The sequence below is a fragment of the Epinephelus lanceolatus genome, chromosome 3 (assembly GCF_041903045.1).
Source record: "Epinephelus lanceolatus isolate andai-2023 chromosome 3, ASM4190304v1, whole genome shotgun sequence".
NCBI lineage: Eukaryota > Metazoa > Chordata > Actinopteri > Perciformes > Serranidae > Epinephelus > Epinephelus lanceolatus.
Genome location: NC_135736.1, coordinates 10605828 through 10632500, shown reverse-complemented (window position 1 = coordinate 10632500; position 26673 = coordinate 10605828). Strand labels below are relative to the sequence as shown.

At 39.7% G+C, this 26673-nt stretch overlaps 2 protein-coding genes across 4 annotated transcripts in view; one reads left to right on the top strand and one right to left on the bottom strand.

The window, feature by feature from the left end:
- clockb (clock circadian regulator b) overlaps positions 1-17268 on the bottom strand; it is a 25735-nt gene extending 8467 nt beyond the window's left edge. For 2 of the 3 annotated variants that reach the window (XM_033624271.2, XM_033624272.2), the window contains exons 1-20: positions 17129-17268; positions 14763-14854; positions 13564-13722; positions 12772-12860; positions 11718-11777; positions 11159-11307; positions 9422-9513; positions 8682-8771; positions 8398-8518; positions 7660-7773; positions 7268-7386; positions 7072-7154; positions 5911-6017; positions 5661-5808; positions 5410-5485; positions 3672-3816; positions 3370-3473; positions 2980-3177; positions 1707-1865; positions 796-999 (exon numbers count right to left, since the gene is read on the bottom strand). In XM_033624271.2, coding sequence (XP_033480162.1) covers positions 796-999; positions 1707-1865; positions 2980-3177; positions 3370-3473; positions 3672-3816; positions 5410-5485; positions 5661-5808; positions 5911-6017; positions 7072-7154; positions 7268-7386; positions 7660-7773; positions 8398-8518; positions 8682-8771; positions 9422-9513; positions 11159-11307; positions 11718-11777; positions 12772-12788 — 1986 coding nt within the window. In that variant the 5' untranslated portion in view covers positions 12789-12860; positions 13564-13722; positions 14763-14854; positions 17129-17268. Of the gene's footprint in view, positions 1-795; positions 1000-1706; positions 1866-2979; positions 3178-3369; positions 3474-3671; positions 3817-5409; positions 5486-5660; positions 5809-5910; positions 6018-7071; positions 7155-7267; positions 7387-7659; positions 7774-8397; positions 8519-8681; positions 8772-9421; positions 9514-11158; positions 11308-11717; positions 11778-12771; positions 12861-13563; positions 13723-14762; positions 14855-16705; positions 16874-17128 lie in introns of those variants that run through there. The other variant, XM_033624270.2, reaches the window with a different exon arrangement.
- Positions 17269-24397: 7129 nt separating this feature from the next.
- On the top strand, positions 24398-26632 carry exoc1l (exocyst complex component 1 like). The gene is made up of 3 exons (XM_033622905.2): positions 24398-24723; positions 24975-25153; positions 26092-26632. Exons 1-3 carry the CDS (start codon positions 24603-24605, stop codon positions 26359-26361), a joined length of 570 nt encoding a protein of 189 aa, XP_033478796.1. The 5' UTR covers positions 24398-24602; the 3' UTR covers positions 26362-26632.
- Positions 26633-26673: the final 41 nt, after the last annotated feature.

The window sequence follows — 26673 nt, the reverse complement described above, 5'->3', positions numbered from 1 at the left end:
ACTCCACATGTGTTCATTCATAGTTTTGATGCCTTCAGTGAGAATCTACAATGTAAATAGTCATGAAAATAAAGAAAACGCATTGAATGAGAAGGTGTGTCCAAACTTTTGGCCTGTACTGTATATATATATATATACATATATATATATATATATATATATATATATATATATGTATGAAAATATGAATGAGAGTGAATCTTGGGTTGGCTTTTACTTTCAATGGTGAGCATGTTTAATATCAGTACCCATGATTTCGCATAGTGTACCTTTAAACTTCAGTGACTACATAACAGATAAAGGACAGGAAGGTTTTATTCCTGGAAAAAGCCCCGTACAGACACTACTGGGTTACAGTATGCCTGCTTTTGATTCATTATATACAACATTCACTCCACAGAGTATGGAAGGTGTCTCTAACCGAGGTAAACATAATGGTCTGTGTGTTTTGCACTACTGTGGCACCAGCTATTGAACCACTACCACCACTGCCGAGTTTTTTGAGAAACCTCTCACATGATTTAACACCGACAGCACACCCTGTGGCTCTTCCTGTCTTTCTGTCATTCAGAGCACAGTACTGTGTTTGTGTAGTCTGTGAGAATCTCCACATTAATTACCAATATTGTGAAAACTTCACACAGGATGTATCCTCACAGGACCTCCAATGCTGAGCACATAATTATTGTTGGACCTTTTCCTTTAAAAGTATCAGATACTGCCAGTTTAGCCAAGATTAAAGAACATAAGTTTTGTCTAATATTGTGTGTGTGTGTATGTGTGTGTGTGTCCCACCTGTGTGAGGGCGTTGGTCTGCTGCTGCTGTAGGCTCTGCTGGGGTGGTGGTGCCTGCTGCTGGATGGTGAGCTGCTGAGTTCCTGAATGGACGGGGTTAATTGTTGTTTGCTGGACCTGACCAGTCAAAGTAGCTGTTTGCTGGACCGAGCCCACCTGGGGGAGCTGCACGTTCATCGCTCCAGTCGGCTGCTGCAGCAACATCTTTGAGGAAGAGAACACTAACTGTCAGGCCACAGTGGTCTGTGTGCCGAGAGTTTGCACTGCACTTGTTTTTGTTCTTTTATTTGCCTAATCTAAATATTATTGTTATAACAGAATAGACTAATTTAATGAGAGCAAATTCTCTTCACAGGGCACACTCTGAGGTAGTGAAACAGTTTCCTCTGAATAGAACCAAAATAATACATAATGCATGATTCTTGTTGTGATCTAGGTCATGCGCAGCCAGGTAGAACACAACAGGAAAAGACAAAGCACAATAAACCTTCTGATCTTTAAAAAAGAAGAGAGGTTGCACGCTAGTTTTGCTCAAATAAGCAACTTTCCAAATTTGGAAAACATCATGTGGAGAAACCTGAATGTTACTGATAAGCTTTTTATTGTCTTCAAACAAAAAATATTTTTCAAAAAGATAAGTGTGCAGCTGCTCTGTGAGTAAAATGAACCCTTTCAGTGAACTGAAGTAGCTCTCTGCTTTATTGTTTGATTATAATTGGTTTCCATTTGCTATAAAAGGTTACAGCACAGCCAAATAAAACTGCCTGACTGACTGACACAATAAACTACAGTATGAATTTAATAAATATACAATAAGCAAACTCGACCTAAATCTATCCCATTCATATGACAAGGCTTCATCCTACATATAAAACTTCAGACAGCTATGGTGTTGTGAGTCTCCATCTTACCTGTATGCCCTGTCCCTGCACTCTCTGTAGCTGCTCCTGGATGTGTCTCAGCTCCTCCTGCTGCCGCTGGATGTTGGCTTGGATCAGTCTCGTCCTCTGCTCCAGCTGCTCCTTTAGATGCTGCATGGCATTCACCTGCGCTGAGAACTCCATCACCGGCTGTGGGTGGAGAGGAAAAGAAAAGGGTCCCTTACTTCTGCTTATGTGTGCATGCTGTTAGTGGCAACTGTTTTAATGTTCATTCGAAAAATCTAGCAAAAGAACAGCACAGAGTCCACAGTGGGTCTGTAGCTAATGATTATTTTATTATCTATTTGTCTAGCTATTATTTTCTCCATGCACTGATGTATCATTTTGGTCTATAAATAGTCAGAAAACAGTGAAGAATGCCAATCACAGTTGCCCAGAGCCGTATGTGACGCCTTCAAATGTCCTTTTTTTGTTATTTGTCTAATTATCCAAACGCTTATGGCATGCAGTTAACTATCATAGCATACCAAGAAACCAAGCAAATATTAACAGGGTTCATACAGACATCACAAATGAAATACAAGGACTTTCCAAGTAGTTTCTCAAGCATCATTTTTTTCATTTCCGAGGACGTCAGTCAGCAAAAACGCTAAGTCATTGTCAAATATCAGTTTCCATTAAACATATATTATGTGGTCAGTGTCTCGCTTTTCAGCAAAGGGTTACTTGTCACACTATTTCTATGCTAAACTATAAATTTCTCAACAAAACATCTGAATGTCTCAGAACCATCTGAAAGTAGCCCAAGGAAATGATGCCAGCTGGAACTCAAGTCATGTTAATGTCATGTTGACTTTAGCCACCTCAACATAGGCCTGCTGGTTTTGTTGGGGTTCTAAGAGTGGAGCAAAGTAAAAATAAACTATGATTATCAAGGCAAGGAAGAGAGGAGAGGGAGAGCGCACTGTGGAGAAGTAAGATGCCTCAGAATTTCAAATAAGAAAAAGCAAGCAATTTAATCATAATGACTTGATGAACAAAACTTTGGTCAAAATATTAGGCAGCGTTATTAAGTTAATTTGAATTTTCAGGGGCTATTTTCAGTGTATTTCAGTACTTGATGTTTCCCGTCAAAATTCAAGCACTTCAAGCACCTAGTGCAAACTCTGTTTTAAGCTTTTAAATCCTGGAAACACTGAAAAAAAAAACCACTTCATCTATTAAACAAAAATCCTGGAAACACTGAAAAAAAAAACCACTTCATCTATTAAACAAAAATCTACTGTTGTTTCACCAATCTCACCTGTACATTTGACTGTAACTGCTGTGGTTGTTGTGGTTGTTGTTGTTGTTGTTGCTGCTGCTGCTGCTGTTGTTGCTGTTGTTGTTGTTGTTGTTGTTGCTGCTGTTGTTGTTGTTGTTGCTGCTGCTGCTGCTGCTGCTGCTGTTGAGTGATCATAGCGGGAGTCACACTCTGGCTTGTGGTCTGAGAGCTCATAGACTGCAGATACACAGATAATCAAGAGAGTTATGGTAACGGAAGTGTAAGAAGTTTTTGTATTACCCTTCCTTAACCACACTGCATTTATAAAACAGTACGTTTTACGTTACTCATAATCACAAAAATGTGTGTATGTAAAAACAAGAAGTCTCAGTTTGTTATGTGCTGATGTTTTGGCCAATCAGGGCTCACCTGGCTGCTGATGGATGAGCGACGCTGTGATGTCATCTCCATGGTGGAGGCTAGTGATTGCCGGGGAGGCGTGGCTGTGTCCATGTGTAGCTTGGAGGCTGTTGCTGCAGACAGAGTCATTGATGAGTTAAGAGTCATACTCAGACCCTGCTGACAATATCGTATCATCTGACTGCAGAGCTTCCAATCCCATTCAGCTCCAAACTGATGTGTCACTGGCTCGTCTCTAGAGCGTGATATAAGGGTCTAACTGTTTGATACTATCGATGTGCATGCAACTTTGTGTATGTGTGTGTCCTTACAAGTGCAAGTGTTGTCAGAGACGTGCGATGAGGACTTGCGAGAACTTCGTGAGGAGGTTGAGGGTGTTCGGCTGCGATCAAATCGCTCCAGAGCCTCCTTGAGGCTGGACGTATTCAGCTGCGACTCTGAGCCCGAGTCCTGACTCTAAAAACAGGTAACCAGAGGAAAAAATACACTTGACAGCCGATCCTTTAAATATAAAAGTCTGCCTGCATACAGATGAAAATGACAGCGATTATGGGTCAGTGAGCAATGGACCATTCAGGATAAAATATACTGCATGTGCTATAGTCTTATATTACATTAGCAATAAATAATGTACAGTTATTAGATGGACAACCAAAACAGCTCATTTCTTTACAAATATAACTGAATTAATGTGAGATTGACAGCCATTATCCTGGTGTCTTTATCTGCTAGTGAAGAGTTTAACCTATGATACATCTGTTGTTCACACCTTAATGTCTTCACTGATCAAAGGGATTGAGATAACATCAGAGAACCACAAGCATTTTGCCAGAGATTTGTAGACAATGTGAGAAATGTTAAAGGGCAGTAGCAACTCAGTGACAGAAGTTATTGGATAACAAATTTGGGACAAAAATGCTTCCTATTTTGCTTCCTATTGTATGAGACAATTTCCATTAGAAGTTTTTGGGCTTTACTTTGTGAGCCTTGTAACATGTTGATAATATGATGGACTCTAATAAAGGCTTTAACATGTCGGGGGCTTGATTAGTAAATGACACAAAAATGTAAACGCTTTCCCACATCAAAACTGTTCATAACAGCAGGGATGCAAATTTGCAACGGGTGCAATAGGGCTGCCATTTTCGTGAAATTGTGACATGATGTCTGTTCCACACAACATACCTGGCTGATGCCTTGTTCTGCAGAGCTAAAGCTCAAAAAAAAAAAAAATCAACCTTGTTCCAAAAAGATAATAATCATGTTCTGCATTCTGCAAAAAAATATATTAACTTGCAAATTATTCATGGGAATAAACACCCCCAGTGATGAAGGCCTTCAGGCTAAATATATTATTTTGTATGTTGAATAAATTGTCACTGGAAATTTCAGTCACTCAATTGATAAAAGTTCAATTACAATTCCGATTAATTATGACTGATTCTGGTACTTCTTTTTTAATTGTGATACACGGGCTTAGACAACAATTCTACAACTGTAACTTAACCATATTTAATATCTTGTGTTATTTCTAATTACTGGGCTCATGCATTGATGAAAATTGATGAGTATAGACTAGGGCCGCCCCCTTAAAGTCAGAGATTCAAATCGTCAGTCCTAGACCTCTCAGTCTACTGAGATTGCCTCAAATTAGGCAGTGGTTTTTTTTTCTGTGCTCGCCAGTGTGCTGTGCAGTGTACTTCTGGGAACCAAAATGTCCCAAGATTTTTCTGCGGAGTGAGCGCTTTTGATTTTTCATGCCACTCTTTGGTACAGACGGCTACGGACATGATGCAGCGGCACAGAGGAGGAGAAACTCCCATCGTCAGGCTCCAAGGTAACATTATCTTCTCTCTTCTGCTTGGAGGTGGTGAATTTACAGCTCACAGATACTTGTTTGATATCTAGTGTTGGTAAAAAAATGCTGTCGTACATTTCACACTGTCACACTGAGCTTTCGGCTGAGCCCCATTCAAACTTTATAAATTTATATGGAAAATAACTCATATCTGATTCAAATATAGACTTGTTGTAGGTGTAATTTCTCACCTTATTTGCAGTGACTTCTGGGTTAGCCTCCTCAATGCCCAGCTCTCTGCGCTGTTCTGCCCTCACCTCTGCATAGCTGCATTTTAGACAAAAAACAGAGAGTTTAGGGACGACTCCAATGTGAAGAAAATATAGAAATGCTGTGCCACTGATAAACATATCACAAAAGTGCATATGAGGCCGTTTATTGTCACAGACTCTTATCAATGGTTTGGAAATGTCTCATGAGCAGAACAGAGAATCTGCAGTACCTGACTACTGTGTGCGTGCAGACAATAAACTCCGGTCGCGAGTTCCACTGGTGGTAGGTGATGTAGTAGTGCGTCTGAAGCCAGATCCACTGTTGACCTTTAGTCAGGAAACGATAGTAGCAAGACTTCCCTTTACCGTACTGCATCACTGAGCAGGAGAGAGACAGAGGCAGACAGGAGCAGAGTTGTCAGACACAAGCAGAAAAAGGCCTTAACAAAAAAATATTAATTGAGTCGTATGAGTCCTCACAATGTTCGTGACACTTGGCCAGTGTCTCAAGGTCGTCCACATGGTAATAGTCGTACCCTGATGTTCCCAGAACCTCAAAAGGCAGGTAGCCAATGATTGGTGGAGCTCTGAGAAAGAGAAGAGGCATCCTTATCAATTATGCTGACACACACACACACAATAAGGAAGGTAGGCTTCACAAAGTCCTTGAGTGCAAAGGTCAAAGTGACACAGACCAAGTAGGTGCTCTAAGCTTATAGTAAAGTATGTCACAGAGGTCAAACTTGATGTGGCTCAAAACTACATCTCTGCTGGAAGACACTTATTGTGTTGCACTGCGTTGTTCATGTTAGAAGTGACATAAATAGTTGTGTGAAGAATAAAAAAAGAGAACACTTCCACACAGCTGGCTAATAACAGTCAGTTTTCGTAAAGTTACAGAGATGGCCAGACACAGACCGCCCCAAACTGACATAGGAAAAGTGCGACCACCCTACAAGCACTTCTGACAGATTATAGTCCCAATATACACTTTGCAATTAGGATTTTCTCTGGAACCTTTTGGTTCATTTTTGATTTCCAAGGGACATTACCAACAGCCATAGATCAAAATGTCTCTGGACACAAATGGATAGACCTACAACCAATTACAGCAATGGAACAGGACATCGCACTGAGCTATGGACAAATATAAACAGACTACAGGGTGTCGAGATGAGCTGTGATGATGTAGCATCAATATGTCTGTGATGAAGTGTTGCTGTTTTTGGGATCAGAATTTTAAAACAGTACTTGAACAGAAAGTTCCACATCAGCTGCAGCCATCTTGGTTGTTTACCATAATGCCTCAATGGCACTCCTCTTTACTAGGCTAGGTTTATGCTCGCTGTCCTGTCCCCAGCGCAAAGGTACACGAGCCAAACATGATGTCATCACATATTTTGCGTTAAAAGGCCCCGCATGTTGTCAGTTATCGTATCAATCCCGCCCCACATTAGATAAACAGTTGTGACTGGCTCGAGGCAAGCCAGGCTGTGTGGAAATCTGCCCAAAGCTGAAGGGGACCAGACGTACAGTATCTGTCAGAGCAAATAAAACATGAGCTCATAGATTTGTCTGGTTCCCATGGCTATACTGACAGCTTAAGGAGTGAGACACATATAAATGTGTGTGTGTGTTTACCTATGGTCTAAGAAGAGAAACTTCCATTCTAGACTGTGCCTAGAGGTGAATTCTTCATTGGGCTCCTCCACTGTACACATCTCCTATGAATACAAAAACAACAGAAGAGAGACAGTATATTAGATAAATGATTTATTAGTGACAGTGTGATTTTATTTTTATGTGTGTGTGTGTGTGTGTGTGTGTCCAAGGCTACCTTGATAAACTGAGGTTTGGCCAGCCGAACAGTGGCTACAAAGCACACCTGGTCATCAAACGCAGGTTGTAGTGACCGCTGTAAAACCCCCGCTAGACCATTCCTCGCAACATTGGGGACTAAACAACACAGAGCAGAGTTTGCCTTGGTTTACCCCATCACTCAAGGAGTGCACAGTGTTCTTGACAGTGTTACCTTCAACGTATAATGAGCTTTACACAGAGCTTTGTGTCACTTTGTATTGATCCTCTTTCTTGTGAAATTAAATATCTTAACTTTTAAGTAATGGCTGCCTTTCTTTAATGCTATCTAGCTGTTCTAAAAATTCTCACAAGCAATATTGTTTGATTGACAAAAAACAACTTAAAAACATTGCTATTCAGGTGGCATACCGTTATTGAGTGATTTGAAGTTGCCAATGAACTTTACATATTCGTAGACAGGCGGTTCTTTGGGGTCAATGGTCCCTCGCAGCATATGGCAGCAGAACTCCAAGTGGTTCTTTGCTGGAGACAAAAAAAAATGATGTTATAGGTCGAAAGTCAGAGTTAAGTAAAAACAAACGTAAAAAACAACGATTATTTAAAACACATGAACAATGTGAAAGATGTAACAACATTTCATGGTGCTGAGAGGAAATCATGCAAAAAGTTAGACAGTATTTTTAAACTTTTTGTGGAGCTGCACTAAAAATCAACTGTGGTTCTTTGTTTAGCTATTCCAGTTTGAGAAGATGGCTCAGTGCAATGATTATTATATCCACAAAATTGCTTCTTTAGAAAACAGACAGGACAGGATTTATGCACACTAACAAAATTAGCCACAGAGTCAAAACAATTTAACTATCTTTACTGTTTTTTTCTGTACACCATCAGTATGGTTTATTTCACTCAATGGGATAAACATGGGTTTCTAGTTTCATATGTTGTTTCTGTCTCGTTTTCTTTCAATATTAAGGCTGAAACTCACATTTATGGCTTTAAAAATAAGATAACAGCCACATTCTGTGTACCATGATGTGAATGATATTCCCATATAACCACCAAACACACAATATAGCACTGTATTATTGGATAATGTTGAAAAAAAAGCAGCAAGCATGGTGTAATGTGACTTGGGGTGTTACTGACTCTTTAGGTAATCAGAGTTAAGGCTGTCGTGGTCGGTGGGGTGTGTGGACAGAGCCTTGTACACCTCGGAGTGTTCCCCTACTGGCAGGAAGTTTAACAGGTTCTGGTCCACCAAATCCGTCTGAAATAAAAAAAAAACACACGTGTGCATTAAAACACACACACCAAAAAAAATTGCTTAACCATTTCTACCATGTGTCCAAAAAATCTGGCTGAAGCTTGTTCTACAATACAGTGGCTGACTAATATCTACCAGGCAAGAGAAATCACCAGATGTTACTCACCGGTAGGTGTTCTAGTAGTGAGGTGATACTCTCAGAGACGTAGAGGATGTTCCCATCAGTCATTATTGCTATAAAGAACCCATCCAGAGCCTGACAGAGCAAGACAAGATAAAGACAAACATCTGTAAATGAAACATCGGCCTACAGCACTAGGCTGTCAACTGTTTGTCTTTTGTTAAATGTCAACAAAATAAACAATGAGTCAAAGCTGTTGAAATGATATTAGGGCTGTCCCCTGAAGGTCCAAGATTCAAATCATCAGTTGGTGACTGAGATTCTGCATGTCGAGTGGTCATTAGAAATGGGGAATTTACAGCTCACAGCAGCTTAATACAATACAGTCTTCGACTTTTTGCTTGATATATAGTGTCAGCAGAATATGTTGTTGCACATTTCCAATTTGTCATTACTGTACTTAGCTGTCATTAGCTTAGACGGTCATCTTGGTTTGTTTACTATATTACATGAACCCTGAATGGTCCGCCAGACCCTATTTAAACTCTCAAACTCTATATGGAAAAAGAGAAACGAATGGTTGAATATTAGACAGCCAAATCTGATTCAACTGACATAATTCTGAGAGGACAGACACTGAATGGTACAGCTGCTTTTTACTTGATTTGTAGAGATGATTTAAACCTAATCTTGATCTTGGTCACCTACCAAAAGAGTGAAGTAACGATAGATATACTGTAACACCTAACAGACAGAATTACAGTACAAAATGTGAGATTCCTGACCTCCAGCATGAGCTGGGTAAACTCCTCATTGCTAAGAAACGGAGGTTTCCAGTCCTGCCTGATCTCACTCGACTCCGACTGGGCTGCAATCTCTGGTGAAAGAAACAGAAAGCAGATGGAATTTTTAGGAAGAAAAATCAAGTCTTTCAGGAAACAGTCAAAACACGATGAGGCAATGGGACATAAATGCAGAGCAACTCGGTACAACACTGTATTGATAGTACAAGGCTCAGAGTGAAAACAAGGCAGTTAAACAGAACAAGAGATAACAGAGTGCACCAATGAAGCAGCAGCTGAGTTAATTATCATGCACAGCAGTGATAAGAGCTAGGATTGAAAAGAACAGTGACACACAACACAGAGCTCCAGACTAACTTTTTCCACCGATGCTCCCAAAAGATTTAGGAGCACCACCTGAAAAGACATGCAATAAAATAATCCTTTTTCTTTCATTTGAACTGTTTTAACTGTTGATAAGTGCTTTGGTAATTAATAGACAATTTACCAAAACAACAATGTGCAATTTCTTAAGTCACAAGGAAACTCTCAGCTACACAGCTCTGAAGTTCGCTGGTGTTCGTTGGGAACATAGCTAACCTTACCTAATGTTTACACGACAAGTATTTATAAATGTTGCTATTTCATGGTGCACAAAGGTGGAACTTTAATTTTTGCAATTGTCCGTATTTATACAGTAAAAATGCTTTAATTTGAGTCTGTGTGTAGTCAGAGTTGTCCTTAATTAATTTTGATTAATGTCAAGACTTTTTCAGCAATCCAAAATCAAAGAATAAAGTAAATTCCCTCCCATGTTAGTGGCATTTCTTAATTTATAAAAGTCTCAGGTAACATGTTTTACGCTTCCTTCGAACATAATCCAATCAATCTTATTTTCAAATGTGTACTTTGTATATACTCTGTGTTTACTATTTATTTTTTATTAAAGTGGATGAATTCATGTGAGTATCCTGAGCTGTTTCAGAGACATAAACGTCAGAATAGGGGCACTCCCATTTTAGCGGCAACTGGTCTGACTACGAAGATGAAAGTGACAGTGACGATGCCCTCTGAATGACCAGAGAACAACAGGACAGGATGTGTTTCAGCTTGGCTGACTGGGAAAATGTCACTTACGTCTCCATGGTCAAACCTGCCACAGAGTTGAAGACAGACAAAGACAGGGCAGGGCGGAGTCTTGGCGAGCAGACGCAGTAACATCACTCGTAAATCAACAAAAACACACCATGTCTCGCTCCTTCCTCGTGTTTTATACAATACATGACGATGATTTTGAAAAACAAAAATGTGAGCATATTTGCAAGTTGCACTGGTACTCGCACTGTCTCAAAATAAATATTGTTGCAAAATCAACTAAATGGTCACAGTCTGGAGCCCTGACACATGCGCAGTAATCAGCATGAGAGAATTACAATATTGAAGTGGTGATCAACTAAGATTATGAGTAGATGGGAAACAGAGGATGAGAGGAACAGGGTGTTAAGTTGCTCCATCACAGAAAAGGAAGTCATTAAAGTATGGCATACTTATTAATCAAAAAACATTAAGTCAACTTCACATAGTTAAATAGTTAAAACTAACTGCAGAGTAATTTACAGTACCCATGTCTCATAAAAGTGTAATAAGCTCTAGTAATGAGAGTAAACAAACACAGACCACAGCATACACAATAAGCACTAAATATAGAAGTGTCCACCCTGTGAGGTAAGGTGCCCTAACCTTTGTGTTTACACAGGAAGTCAATGCTTTTCTGCAGGATGGTGGACTTGTCCATCTTCCTGGTGTTGCCCGGCAACATCGTGCCGAGTTCCTTGATGAGGACATTGAACTGGTCTCTCCGCTTCTTCTCAGACTTGTTACGGGACACACTACAATCAAAACCACAGTGAAACATTAGAGTCCAAATGTCATTTAGTCAAAGTTTCTTTCTGACAAACATTTTAAAGAGACTTCTGGTTCTGATTTGAAAAAAATAAAACAACACTGAAAATCAGTGGGTGTAAAATTTTTGTCATGTGAGCCTATAATGTTATAAATTAAGACAGTGTGGCTTCTGTGAACAGCATACCACAAAGACATAGTATATTCTCTACAGGAGCTACAAACTCACTCATCTTTAAATGTCTCAAATGTTGGTTAATTTAATAAGTGCAGGTCTGGTCTAGACACAACCCTTTAAATACCCTGTGATGTTTTATGAAGAGGATTAATGTATTAATATTTAACACATACTACAAGTAGCATCACTCCAGCATGTTCATCTTTAGATCTAGCTTACCGTTTTGCTTTGTCCTTTTCATCTTCTTCCATCAACCCATCAAAGATGCTACAATCATCCCTGCAGGAAGAGAAAAAAATATATATTTGCAGTTTTCTCCATCTTACTCTGTGTTTTCCTGTGTGTGCACGTTTGTTGGCAGCTTGAAAGCAGATATGCATTGTTAATAATAGCGAATGACGGATGTTGGCTAATGAGAGGATTCCTACATGCCAGGAGCATGTTTATTTTTGGGTCACACAAAAAAGAGAAAGAGAGGGAGAGAAGGAATGTGTTGTGCTTGCCAGGAAGACTACGAGTGCATTTGTGAAACAGGGCGTGTACTTGCCTAGATTTCAATTAATATGGGTCAAAACAAATACTTTCATTTGTACTGGCGGGTAATTTCTGGAACTGTTATTTAAAGGGATAGTAGACAATCCAATCTTTATACCTTATTACGTCACAAAAAGAGTTTTAACACTCTAGTTTTGCATTTGGGAGAGATTTGATTTTGTTTATTAACATTTTTGGACTGTCCAATGTATGAATTTTGAAATGGGCATAGTTCCCCTTTAAGTGAACGCTGTGTTTCGAATATTTACACCACTTTACCTTGCCGTCAAAGAACCCTTTCTGAGGGGGAACTGAAGCCGGTATCTATGCTCTCTGAAAAGCCAGACTCCATTAACAAACACTGTAATTTTACCTTGCAGAACATGGGAGCTGCTGGTGTACCGCTGCCTCCATCAGTTAGTATGTTTCTGTTATCATGTGACTTGTGAACTATCCTTTTAGTATCTTTAAAATGTGACTATTGATGCCAAAACACAAGAAGTTTCTTAAGAATTTTATTGTAGCGCATCATTTCATAATAATAATAGTAATTATAATTATTGTCATTATTATTATTGTTATAAATGAGAAGTATTTCTTTAATTAATATTAAACACTTATGAGAATAATGTTTTTTGCAAAGCTATATATGAACATACTTTGCGCCTAACACAGGTATAGCGTGTTTGAATGTCATTTATGATAAACTGACATATTGCACATGTGTGTTGCAGCATACCCTATGCTTGATGTCATGGTGGTTGCTGATCAGGGCTGTGGCTGCAGTGATTTGCTCTTTAGGCGTGAGGTAGGCATTTGGAAGACCACCTGGAGAGACAGGAAAACAAGTATTGTGTTAGCCTAAGTGCCAGTTATGATTTACATCTATTGCAATTCACTTGACTAAAAACATGAGCAAATGTTTGGGCACACAACATACTGCAATATCATTCTTTCTATTAAAAGAATGCATCACTTTTAAATTAAATCTCATCTTGGCACTAAAAATTGAAATCAGACTGAAATGCAAGCAACTAAATGCACACACACACACACACTCACACACAAAGACAAACAGGTTCACTGGTCAGGTCTCAGATTTATGGAAGCTTGATGAGTCCTTGCTAAAACATGCAAAAAAGAAAACAAGTATCTGTGTACAGTATGTGTTAGTAAAAGGCATGTTTAATGTTTTGAATGTTTTTTTCATGTAGTGTGCCATTCTCCAACGCTAATCACAATAATAAGTGTTCCCCCAGGGTTCTGTGGCTTTCTTTGGCTGCTCCTTTTAGATTTCATATACAACTGATGTTTCAGAGTCAGCATTACTGAATATTGAATATTAGCACAGATGTCAGAAAAAGACCATATTTGTGGTCAATATAACATTGTAACATATGCTGCAATATGTGTTGGGTAACGTATCTCTAATTATAGTGTAGTTACATTTACTCAGTTGCAAAGATGCATGACCAAACCTAATTGTGTGTGTGTGTGTGTGTGTGTGTGTGTGTGTGTAGTCACTTCTCACCCCAATGCGGTTTATGCACGTGGTCAGTTAATGTCTTTTCTCAGGGGTCGTAGAAAGGGTTTGGGGTCAAAGCTGACTCTATGGTCAAAACTGCCGTTGAGGTCATTGGGGTCACGAGAGGGCACCAGACAACGGGAAAGACATGGTGAGCAACCAAACCTGCGAGAGAAATCAGAGTAGAAAACTCAGGTCATGGGGGGTCATTAGGTCAATACGAGGGAAGCTTAATGCAATTTTACATCTTTAGTGCAGAAGAGATAGTGAAGAAAATTAAGTTCTTGGTCAGATAATAAGTCCAGGGGCGTTGGTGGCTTAGTGGGTACGCCCCACGTACAAGGCTGTTGCCGCAGCGGCCCGGGTTCGAATCCAGCCTGTGGCCCTTTGCTGCATTCATCCCCCCTCTCTCTCCCCCTTTCACACTTACCTGTCCTGTCCATTAAAGGCAAAATGCCCCAAAAAATATCAAAAAATAAATAAATACATAAATAAATAATTAATTGGCAGCACGATGGTGTGGTGGTTAGCACTGTTGCCTCACAGCAAGAGGGTTGCCAGTTCGATCCCGGGTGTGGGAGCCCTTCTGTGCGGAGTTTGCATGCTCTCCCCGTGTCAGCATGGGTTCTCTCCGGGCACTCCGGCTTCCTCCCACAGTCCAAAAACATGCAGATTGGGGACTAGGTTAATTGATAACTCTAAATTGTCCGTAGGTGTGAGCGTGAATGGTTGTTTGTCTTTATGTGTCTCTCGCCCGATGTCAGCTGGGATAGGCTCCAGCCCCCCACGACCCTCAAGAGGATGAAGCGGTTAGAAGATGAATGAATGAATAATAATTAATTATCAGTTTTACTGTGTTTAACAAATTTTACAGTGCATCATTTAGCATATATTAAATTGGACCCTGCTGCAAAAAAGTACAGCTGCTTCTAATTAATACTGTCTGACTTTCTAATCAACTTACTACTAAACAAACTGATAAATAATTAATGAAACAGATTTAATTAGGTAAGACTCTTGAAAGATCTTGAAATTCCAGTGACTGCAGCACACAGTCTTTAAAGTGCACATAGCGTACATCAATGCAGCGAGGAAAACCTGCAATAAATCAATTATTATGCTTAAATTATTAGTACTTCAGAGACTCTTTAGGAGCACAGTGACCCAGTTATGAAAAAGTGGTGATTAAGTATTTTTTAACTTACTTTCTGGAATGTCTCTTTGCAGGAAAAACTAGCTGCTTTAGTTCCTATTCTTCCAGGCACTGACAAATCCTCATGGGTTGGCCACACCTCACCTGCAAGACAAAAAAAACGCAGACCCATTCACAAACATACCAGGGTGCCTGTGTTCACTGTTTACAGTGGATGCAAATTTTAGAGGCTAACGAGTAAAGTAAACATGTTAATTGCTGCAAGTTAAAAACAGGTTATTGAAGCTGCAGTCAACTAATAAAATGTGTCTGACCAACACTCCAAGACTAAAATACACTCATACTACTTTAAGATCAGGACTGTGATTGATGCTTGTTTTAATTTAGAATAAATCTACCTTTTTTTTTTTAATTAAAAGATCTATCATTTGGTTTATTCACTGTCACATCACAGTGAAAAATGGCTTCCTGAAGCAGAATGCACCCACATTAGAGAAGCTGGCATTTTTGCTAGAAATTTAAGCAATTAATCTGTTACTCAAATGGTTGATATTTTTTTGTCAATCAACTGTTTAGGCTAGGCTCCATTATTTTCATCATCAGAAAATAGTGAAAAATGCCCATCACACATTCCCACAGCACAAGGTGGCATCTTTAAAGTGCTTGCCATGTCTGACAGTCTAAAGCAGCAAATCTGTACAACTCAGAATGCTGACATTGGCAAAGGCTGGCATTTTTTCTTTCATGTAAAAATCAAGTAATTACTTTTGTGATGTGGTGAACACTTTGACTGTAAATTCTTTAACTTGTCAAGCAGACCCAACACCAATCTGACAACATGACACCCCTTAGACTGAATTGTGTCCCCATGATCTAAGAGGATTTTGCAGGGTTTTTTTTGTAAGATATGACAATAGACAGGGAGGCCAGAGTGGGTACAGTATACCTATGGATAATATTATCACCCTGTTAGATTAACACTACCTTATTTAGGATGTCTACAGGCATCAGGCACTTAAATTCAATGCTTTTTGAGACCCTTTCAAGACAGTTTTCAACCAAATTTAAGACTGACTTTTGGACAAGTCATCTTTTCTTATTCAAGCATTGCAGGCTAGTACAATAGTTAGTCTTACATATGTGGTCCTGTGCAGTTAGGTTTTATGTAGGAATATGGTATGGGATATATAAAATGAAAAGACCTGTAACACATTTGTAACATGAGAAAAATGCATTTTCACACTGAAGATCTTTACTTATTTTGACAAAAAGAAATTCAAAGATGGACAAATTAAATTTTTGTGGCAGACTGTTTAAAGACTTTTAAGGCCTAAAATTTATAAAACTGAATTTAAGACATTTAATAACTTTTAAAGAACCTGCAGACACCCTGATCTTATTGCACAAATGTTAGTGGGAGACATTTGAGAGATGTGGGCATTTCATTTTGATTGACCATCTTAAGGATCCCATGTGTCCCTGCTTTGGGCTGCACTGGCCTGACGTACAGTCTTTCCTGATGGCCAGTAAGTGATGCCTCATTAGACTGTGCTTCTCCATTGGACGGGTCTGTCTACTGTATACCATTGATAATGAATAAACACTGATAATGGCAACATGGTCCATATTATAGAGTCGACCACACCAGCCATTAGCCATCAGATAATACACGGTTGCAATTTAAATATACCTTTTAGTGCCACAGGTGTTAGTTATACAACCAAAAGAGAGCAACCCATATAATAGCTAGCTAGCAGGCTAACTAAGCTTGCTACCGAAAACTGCCCATTTAACTGTGAGATTTAATGCTCTTACTGCCCCCGTTTCCTCCTCCTACACTCACATATGCTCAATAACACAGTTGTGACAGGCAACGCGTTTCACGTTTATGGAATAATAAGGAATATCAGCCTCTATCATGGCAAAGCAGGCACCGAGCCTCAAGCTGTCACGCAACAACTGACATTGAAGACGAAATAATCTGTAAAATATTACCGTTGGTCCTCAAACACCGCGAGAGAACTGAGCCCAAACGTCCGCGCGGGGAAAGATCCTCTCAAAAGCCGACGAAAACATGAATGTCCGCCGCGGAGAAATGTCTAAAACCAGCGATGGTGGAAACATTTTCGCGGCAGATGTATGTACACACACACACGGTCCCCGGGCACACACATACACACGCATTGACAGGGAGACGCGCACACGCTCGCCCACTCGTACACATAGACACTGGCTGCTCTGAATGTGGGTCACTGGGCCTTGCTCTCCCTCAAGCGTGCGGAAACAGTCCCGAAGCCTCCTCTGCAGTCCGACCGCTTCCGCACGCTTAAAAAAACACCGTTTACCGACCACCACGGCCGTGCTATTTCACAATCAGCGACCACCGCTGGCTTTGGATATGCATTTAAAAATCCTTACCTTCGCGAATAATCGACGGCAGCCTCCGTGTTTTGCTTACTTGAGCGTTGCATCGAGGCGGTGGGGGCCTGGAGGACTCCGGGTTGGGGAGAAAAACAGGAGGCCTACTTCATATTACGACGTACAGTCATGCGCAATAGAGACAGTAGGGCGCACTATTTTGCAAGTACAGTAGCAGCGAAACTGAGAGGATCGCTGAGTGTTCTTCAGAGGGGAAATGACTCCGCGCGTTTTTGTGGCTTTTCCAGCCGGGCCAGTCCACTGTCAGTGCCACCTGGTTTATGTTAGAGAATAAAAGGGACAAGGTAGCGAGTCTGCATACTGCAAATGAAGGCACTCAATGCGAGCGACGGAAACCACACCGGAAAGCCTTATAATTCGTATTTTATTTAAGTATAGGCTTAATACTTAGACTTTAAATGTTAAATGCCACCTTGTTTAAATAAACACACACATTTATATGAGTATGCATGATCAACACCACCATATTATTCGCGCGAACACACAGTTCACGTTAGATTGAATGGACTGTGAATGTGACATTGGACGGTCGCCAGGAGGGTGCAGCGCAGGGTAGGGATGGCCCTGCCTGATGGCAAGGGATTTCCCCTTTTATCGACATCCAATCAGAAGCTCTACAGACCGTGACGTTGTGACTATACTGTGTCGAGGTTCCCCCAAAGTCATATCATGGTGCGTTTTGACCTTTTTATGAGGCATAATGTAAGATTTCACGTTTATTTTACATTATCTTCAAACCACAATGACATTTTTATTGACATGCTTTTATTGGCATAACATGACATGATACACAGAAGTAAGAGCATTATTGCCTATATCACAGTTTACCACCCCTCTCTGGGCAAATACAGCATTCATAAACAAGGTAACATTAGATACAAGAGATGACAGAGGAGTTTGGTTATGTCATGGTCTCACTGATGGCTATTTATGCTGTATTAATGTATTAATTCATTGTTTTAATGGATGAGAGAATAGGATGTAATCAACAAATCAAAGATATACAGTTACTGTTGTGGAAATAAAGCCCTCCTGTCAGGATTACAGCACTGTTAAGGGACTGTTCGTTATTTATGGGGGGAGGGAGGTGGTACAAAACAGGAGAGGTAAGTCAAATAATTTTTTTTTAAGCACTGGGGAGGGACTTGTGTTTTTTATTTTGGCTTGTGGGAGGGACATACAACTTTAAATGCTTGTATTTTATTTATTTTAAATACTATTTCAACTTTAAAAACCACCAGCGAGTTTGAATGCCATGTTTTCTTTAAAATGGCTCAAATCCCACCATTTATCATAGACAGAAACTGTAAAAACTGAAATTATCATTGCTGTTTGTTTTGGTATTAACTCTTCTCTCCATGCTGTTTGTTTATTGCATTGGCTCCAATACCTACATTAGGTATGAATGAAAAAACATATGGGTAGGGCCTACTTAAGTGGTATTTAGAGTTGTGTGGCAAATCCTACGGCGTAGCCTACGCGCATCGCCTACGCTGTTGTTGTTAAGGGCAATAGCAAGTGAACCCAAATGCAGACACGAGTGGGAGTCAGTAATCAGTTAATTGTATTTATTGTAGAGACAGGGATACGGGGGTTGGATGTAGGGAAGCAGGTTGGGGAGTGGATCCAGAGGAGTTAAGGGAGAGCATGGTCGGGGACAAAGAGGTATAATGATGGCTGAGCGGTCTGGGTTATTCCAGTGGGGATGAGGAGGCAGGGCCGGAGTCAGGAGCGGTAAGACTGAAGACACACGAGCAAAAATTAGGCACGTAAAGAACTTTCAAAAAACAGAGCACAATTTCAAGACTTGAGCGTAACACTAACTATGTAGAGATTACGATCTGGCAGGGTGGAGATGGCAGAGCTGAGTATAAGAAGAGGTCTTGATTATGGCAATGAGGTGCACCAGGTGGCTCCACCCTGACTCTGGCATACCTGCAGACACACACACACATAGAGAGAGAAGGGAGGGGGAGGAAGACGGCTACTGTGACGTCGTTCCAGGGGCCGATGTAACAGTTGTGAGCATTTATACCTGTGCGGTGGTGTGTCACTCTGCAGTTACACCTCCAAAACACTAGTCTGCGGCGGAGGTTTCTGTGAAGTGCTGCAAAGTGTAGCCTAGTTGATTCAAAACACACCGAATGCACACTTTAAACATGGCTTAATAGAGACAATTTCAAACAAGTACAAAAATTGGCTTCATTCTAACTTGCAGTATTCGCAGACAAACACTTCTTCTGTTCTATCTGGACACATTTTCCCCACAAACAACATGCTAATGTCATTAGCACAAGCCTAAGGCTTTTTACATTGTATAAATTAGCCTAGCGTCTAGCGATCTTTTCTTATTCTCATATAAAACCAGAGACAACAACAACATTTAACAAAAGTACATAATTTGGCTCCATTACAACTCACAAGATTCACAGACAAACAACTGTCATATACTAAACGCGTTTTCCAGACAAATATAACATGCTAACGTTATTAGCACTAACCTATGGCATTTTACATTGTATAAATTAGCCAGAGATCTCCTCTGCTCATATGAAGCCAGGATAAATCCCTAAGTATAAATCCCTGAAGGTTAAATCACACACAGGACTTAAAATGCTATTTTTGTGGAGGCTTTATTGTCTTCACAATTTATTGTTTCTTATCTGTGAAATTTAAATTAAATAAAAGCTTCATTTCCACCAAGGGAAATGGTTTCAGCTTACAAAAATAGACAGGTTGTTACATTTCTTGGGAGGTACATGTCAGGCTAGAGCATTGATTCAACACAGAAGTATAAATTCCGCATTATGGTGAAGAAGGGGTCATGCATTTCCCCCCAGTCACTCAGGGACACTCAAGGAAAAATATTTGTAGCTTCCGGGAGAGTCAAGATAAAGTTAAAAAAAAAAAAAAATTAACATCCAAGCCACACAACTCCTCTTATAAGTAAAGAACAGTCCCTAATATAAAAATATCAAAACACAGTTCATCCTTTTTTTAAATAAGTACCTCATACCTTAAGTTAAATCATTCAAGAGTTAAAAAATACAGATAACTGCAAGTGTGCTGTTTCTTCTTAAATCCTGATTTTAAAACTAAAATCAAAATTACAGCTTTATTGTTGCCAAAAGTGTCCCTGTGACAGTGCTGCTACATTAGTACAGGGGCTTTGGCTATGTCATCCTCCTATATCAGTGCAGCACTTGAAATACTATGAGGCCATTATCAGGTCTAACAAAAGAAGCAACCTTTGGAACGTTTATTTTAGTCCAGCAAAGTGTGTGTGTAAATCAAGTCCTGCAGCCCCTGTGTTTGTGTGTGTTTACATGGATGTTAACACATTGTATGCAACATGTAATCATTCTCTGCCACCTATACACTCTTATTACTGCCACCTCACTGTTGCCCCTGACTGGGCACAGAGGCACCCAGAGAAGTGCACTGGCATGGCAGGGAGCTGTTGGGATCAAATTGAAGACATGCAGTATTGTCAGGAGTTTGGGAATACAGTGGGAGAAGTGGTCTCATGTGTTACATGATGAGGAACAGTGGTGAAGCTAGAAAGAGGTTGTTATTAATTATTTTAGCTTTAGGGTGAAAGGAGAGGGGAAGTGCATTTGGAGTCCTTTGCTCATATTTAATACATCAAGAGGAAAATATATTGTTCTGGGCTTTTCACAACCGTCTTTGCTCCAAAACTAGGTTAAATGTTTCTTGCAGATTGAAACATGATGATGGTGCATACTTTTTTTTATAGGCCTGGCTGCCTGCGTGACTCATTTTGTATCATGTCCTGAAAAACGGCTGCTGGAATTTGATCACGGGTTTTGCTTGTATTAACCATTAGTCATTGCTAAACTACCTACTCTGTTTTAACAGAGAAATACAGGACACAGGCAGGCAGGCCATTAGGAATTATAGACAGGAGGACATTGTTTTCCAAATTGGGCCCCTCGTCTACAACCATTGCACCACCACCACCACCCACCCTCAGCTCCAACACCAACGTGGGCAATTTCAAATATTTGAATATATTTGCTTATTTAGAATTCTTCAGAAACTTTGGACTTTCAAACACATGAAGAACCTCTACCTCATTTAAATGACATGTTCAGGTAAAATGGGGCACTTGTGCTTGTTTTTTATAAATGGTTAAATGTATTTATCATTTCAGTCATTAATTCATTCAATCATTAATTTAACTATTCATTAAGTGAGATTGTTGAACTTTTGTGCCATGCTTTCTGTGTTCTTTTGCCGCCTGTTTTCTTGGTTCCATATTGTCTACAATGGACATGCGCAAGTTTGCATGTAACAGGGATGGCTAATTCTGGACTACTGTAGATAACATGGAGTCACTGCTCCATCCTTAATATTTTTAAATGACAAAAATAGTAAAAAGGTCTGCAATATGAGAGGGTGGCACACAGTAGCATAAGTCATGATTTTGTGGCACCTGGTTTCACTTCAAAAAAATGTCACATTTTAGCTTAATTTTTTGTCTCATTTTACCTGAATGCATGAAGTATTCAATCAAAACCCTTTCCTTAAAAAAGTAAAGTGTATTGTAAAAGTGTTTTGATAATGAGTCAAACAGTTAATAAAATGTAATAAGCTATAACCATATTTGTTGTTGTACCCTCTTTGTTTGAGCTCTTATTTCCAAAAGGTGGAAATAAACATGCCACATGGTTTACTTTGCGAATTCTGGGACAAGTGATTTTTTTGTGTCTTTGCCCTGTCCATCTTTGTTATCTCAGACCAATCAAAATTACTGTTTTATGTGAAGCACATAGTAAAAATGCAGAAACACGTTTGGTGACTGGCTGCTTGTATTTAAAGAGCCCAGGATGTAAACCCCTACTTGTCCCACATAACCTGATGTCCCATTTACCTGACTTCACCCTAACCGTGTCTTCACAGATACAGATACATTAGTTATATAATACATCACAACATCAGCATAAGTTATGGCACAGACCTAAAATGCTAAAACACAGCTTTTCAAATGCAAAACAGCTATGAACTGACAACAGGCTCTGCAGCAATTATACAAAGCAAAATTAAATCAATCTTTTCTTTTAATCTGTACAAAGACACTTAAAGCTCACAATACTACAATATTACCACAAACAATGTAAAACTGTCAAATCCAGGATCTTTATGTTAAATGAAAACAGTGTTCCTGTTCTCACACTTGTTTTTTTTTTTAATTTCCAGCTTGTTCATTAGACACAAGTGTTTCCATTAGCTCTATTCCAGCTGCCTTAATGTATAACAGTGCCAACCTCATTAATTCTTTCCTCCCGCATGGACTCATTATACCTCTGCACTTTTTCAGAATTTCTCTTTCTCTTTTTTTTTCCTTCAGTCTCCTTCCTCTCTGTGAACTCAGCTTGCCCCCTCACTACTCCTCTTTTACTCTGTCATCATTTTCAGTTCTCTTCAGGTTTGTTGGGATTAGTCGTTATCTGCCTCTCAAGGATTCTCCCCCTTTTCCTATCTATTATTTTCCCACCTTTCCTTCGCTCAGCACCCTTCCCTGCATAATCTCTGTTATTCGCTCCTTAATTATTCTCCACATCCTGGTCTTCTCTCACATTCACCTTCTCTTTTCCATAGATCCGCAGTTGTTTTCTTCCCCTGCTTTTTCCCAAACGTATATTGTCTTATTCCTCTGCATCCTTAATGTCTTCCATCCTTTTCTGTCCCTTGATACTTCTTTAAAACTTCTTGGTTTTCTTCTATACTTTCTTTTTCAGCAGCTTCGTCCTCCTTTCCTTCTTTCCCCACTCCATGCACTTCATCTGGCCTTCCATATCGTCTCCTCATCCTTGCTGCCAGGTCCTCTGACTTTACTCGTATATCTTATACACCTCCTCTTAATCCTCTTTAATCATGCATCCCTCTCTTTCCAAACTCCTCCCATATAGCCATACATAACACTACTATAGCTGGTATACATTTATATATTGTTGGCTTTCATTGCTACTCACCTGCATGTCTCAGTAAAGTCAGGGATAATGGAAATGCTTCGTGACAGGCATATTGTCTTACAAATACAGATGCAGACACACTGATGTAGTGTTTCCATTAAATACAAATGGAAAATCATTGCAGCCTTTATGCTTGTGCATTCCACCATATATTAGAAAAACTACTCCCTTGTGTCAACCTTGGTTTTCTCTCCCGTCATTGTACTACTAAGAATCCTTTCAATGCACATGAACAGACATACTGGGGTTATGATAAGTAAGTACAATAAACCTCATGTGTTATTCATGAGATTCAACACTTGTATATTTTCCTTTCCTTCCTACTTCCTGCCCATCCACTCATCTTTCCATCTCAGAGGCAAAAAGCCTTTCAAGTGAACACCCACAAAAAAAACATCATCAACAACAACAACAACAACAATAAAGCACTTAGCTGTGGAACGACCCATCTTTGTTTTCACAAAATGTGACAAATCCAATGGAGCCACACTCTTTCCTGCTAACAAATCAAATCAGAGCGTTGGCCCGGTTCATTCTGGGGTGGTTTGTTTATGGAAAAGTCCTCCCACGCCGCTTTGACCCGCCCCTCGCAAACTGGAACTGTGATATTATGGTCTGTTTATCAGTACATCGAGCTAATTGTCTCGTGGAGCCATGGTCCCTAAAGAAGTGGAGCATCCTCTATGTGCTTGTAAAATTCCTCCATTTAAGTGCTTCACCCCGCTTGTACCTGGCCTCAGAGATTGAATTACTACAGGGTAATGGAAACCGTGCAGAGTGCTGTGGGACATCCTTTTCCCACACAACAACCGTTTAATCACAGACGAACATTTGGGCACTTTGCCACGTTATATATCAACATCAATATGCGAGTGAGTGGAGACAGAAAGACCACGGAAAGAAAGAAAGAGACAGTCTATATGTGTGTTGTGAGGAAACATATAACCCCATACAGCCAAGGTGAAGTATGTGTCAATGTTTTGGGTGAGACACACTTCAGTAAATACAAATCCATGAGTGAAATCCATACTTGCAGGAAACCTGAGTCAATGTCAGGATCCTCGTCGTAATGGATCTTAATTGAAGCAATAAAAGGGTGAAATGATGAAGAGATTGGACTTTAATTGTTCCCTCTCTACTAATTCCCTCCTGAGCGAGTCAGTACTTAAATGAAAGATTAACATAGATCATCGAAATTGACTGGCCTCAAAGTGAAGTGTGTGTGGTATAGTGAGAGCTCATTTCACACACAGCCACATACTTTTCATGTGCTCTGACCACAGGAAACATCACCACCTCCCTCCCCACCACTGCCAGGTTCCACTGTTGTGGTCTCTCTCTTGGATTTTATCATCTCTTCTCACTCTCTCATCTTTCTGGCTTGACGCTTCTGTTTTTTTAAAAAGCTTTTTTCCTCCCATCATCTGATCTCGGTTCTTCTCTTCCCCTCTCCAGTGATGTCGTCTCTTCTGAGGGAGGAGATGCAGAGAGTTTTATTCCGACCTGCAAAACAGAGACTGGTGGAGTTTATTGAGATTGAAGAGCCGACGCACGGAAGACATTTTCTCTGTGTCTCAGGTAAACCGCTTTCTCGTTGATCAGGTAGTTACTTGAAAGCAGTTTTTAGGGGTAAAATATGCTCATTGGAATTTTTTTTTACAGAAAATAATCCTGGTTTTAGAGAAACTGTAGGGAGATGTGCTGAACGTGTCCCTAACGTCTATCAGGCCTGATACCAGTGACTGTCTCACTTTTATTGCTGATGAAATGTCTGGTGATGCAGTGTGCCAGTTTATTTGTATAAAAATATTATTTTCCTTTATCTGCAGTTGCAAAAAACAAAGTGGTGCAGTTATGTATAGTGCGATGTCAGATATCTCAGACGTCCCTAAAGTCCGGATCCAAGAGGTCCCACACCAAACGCTCCAGCATACAGGAGTGCTACAGGAGGACGGAAGTCTGGTTCCTGAAAGACCTGACTCTTGTTGATGGACGGGACCCTGATGTGGTAATTTAACAAATGTTTTTGCATTTCTATTGCTTGTTATTGCATTACTCTTGGGCTGGGTAATATACTGATATTAATCGATATCACAATATGAGACCAGATATCATCTTAGATTTGGGATATCCTCATATAGCATAAAAGATGGATTACAGTAAAGTGGTGTAATTTTCTGAACTTACTAAGCAGTTTTTTATTCTATTATTTGCCTTTACTCATTAAGTCACTATATCCACATTACTGATGATTATCTACCAAAAATCTCATTGTGTAAATATTTTTGTGAAAGTACCAGGAATCCACCCTACAATATCATCACTGTATCAATATCGAGATATTTGGTCAAAAATGTTGTGATATTTGATTTTCTCTATTGCCTACCCCTACATTAGTACTGTAATTTTCTCTGGAGAGGATGATTGCTACATTGAATCTAATTATTGAAATATAATGTTTTCTTATAACCTAAATCTTAATAAATCTAAATCTTAACTTAAACCTTTACTGTTTTTAAAACTATGCTTTGAAACAAGGGATTTTATCTGAACATATATAACTATTTTTGTGCACAACCACTTCAATTATCTACTTTGATAATGTACAAATCTGGGTTTGACAAAATATATATAGATTTATCTGCAGCTTTCAAACACATTTCATCAAACAGAGTTTCTCAGTTGGGGACCAGATGTCTCAGAAAGCCTTTGTTAGAATGTGGAGCAGCTGTTTACTTGTAACATCTAGTGTGCTGGAGAAATTAATTCATGTTTTTATCAACATGATTTCATAAATGTGGTTTAATCTCCCAGAAGCAATTTGTTTTCATATATCCGTCATCTCCTCAATGAATACGATCAGATTTAGAATTAATTTTAATAGTGAACATTGTGCTCTTTTTTGTGTGTACGTAATGCTATGTCATTCTGTGTCTGTGGCTCCAGGATGACCCCTGTTTCGAGCTGCACTTTGACAAGGTGCGTACAGTGACGGCCGTCAGCTGCTCAGCCAAATACTCGTTCGCACGTGCCCTGGTTGCCCTCAGTGACCAGTACTGTCAGAGGCCACTGAACCTGCGGAACTATGACTGGACCTACATCAAGCCCACCTCCTTTTACTCTAACAGAGGAGACTGTGTTGTTCTGACACAGATATGCTTCTATGCATTCAATTTGGTATGTCTGTCCATGTGTCCCGTGCCTCTGGATGCATAATGGAATGACACAATGATTGTATGTGTGTCACTTAAGGTGTGTGTGTATGTTAGACAACTGTACAGGTTTACTGTATATAACTTGTGTTGTAGGAGGTGTGAAGTGAGTGTTTGTGTGGTTTGTGGTCTCTGTTACACTAAGGGCTTATTGAAATATCTCTTTCATTAATACTCTGCTGAATGTATCTCCATGGCAAAGGCAAGTTTCAAGCAGCTTGGTAGGCTATTCGTTAACTGTATAATCTACTTTTGTGATCTTTTGATTACTTATCCCTGAGAGTATTCTACTCTGTGTGCTATTGTAAAAATATCA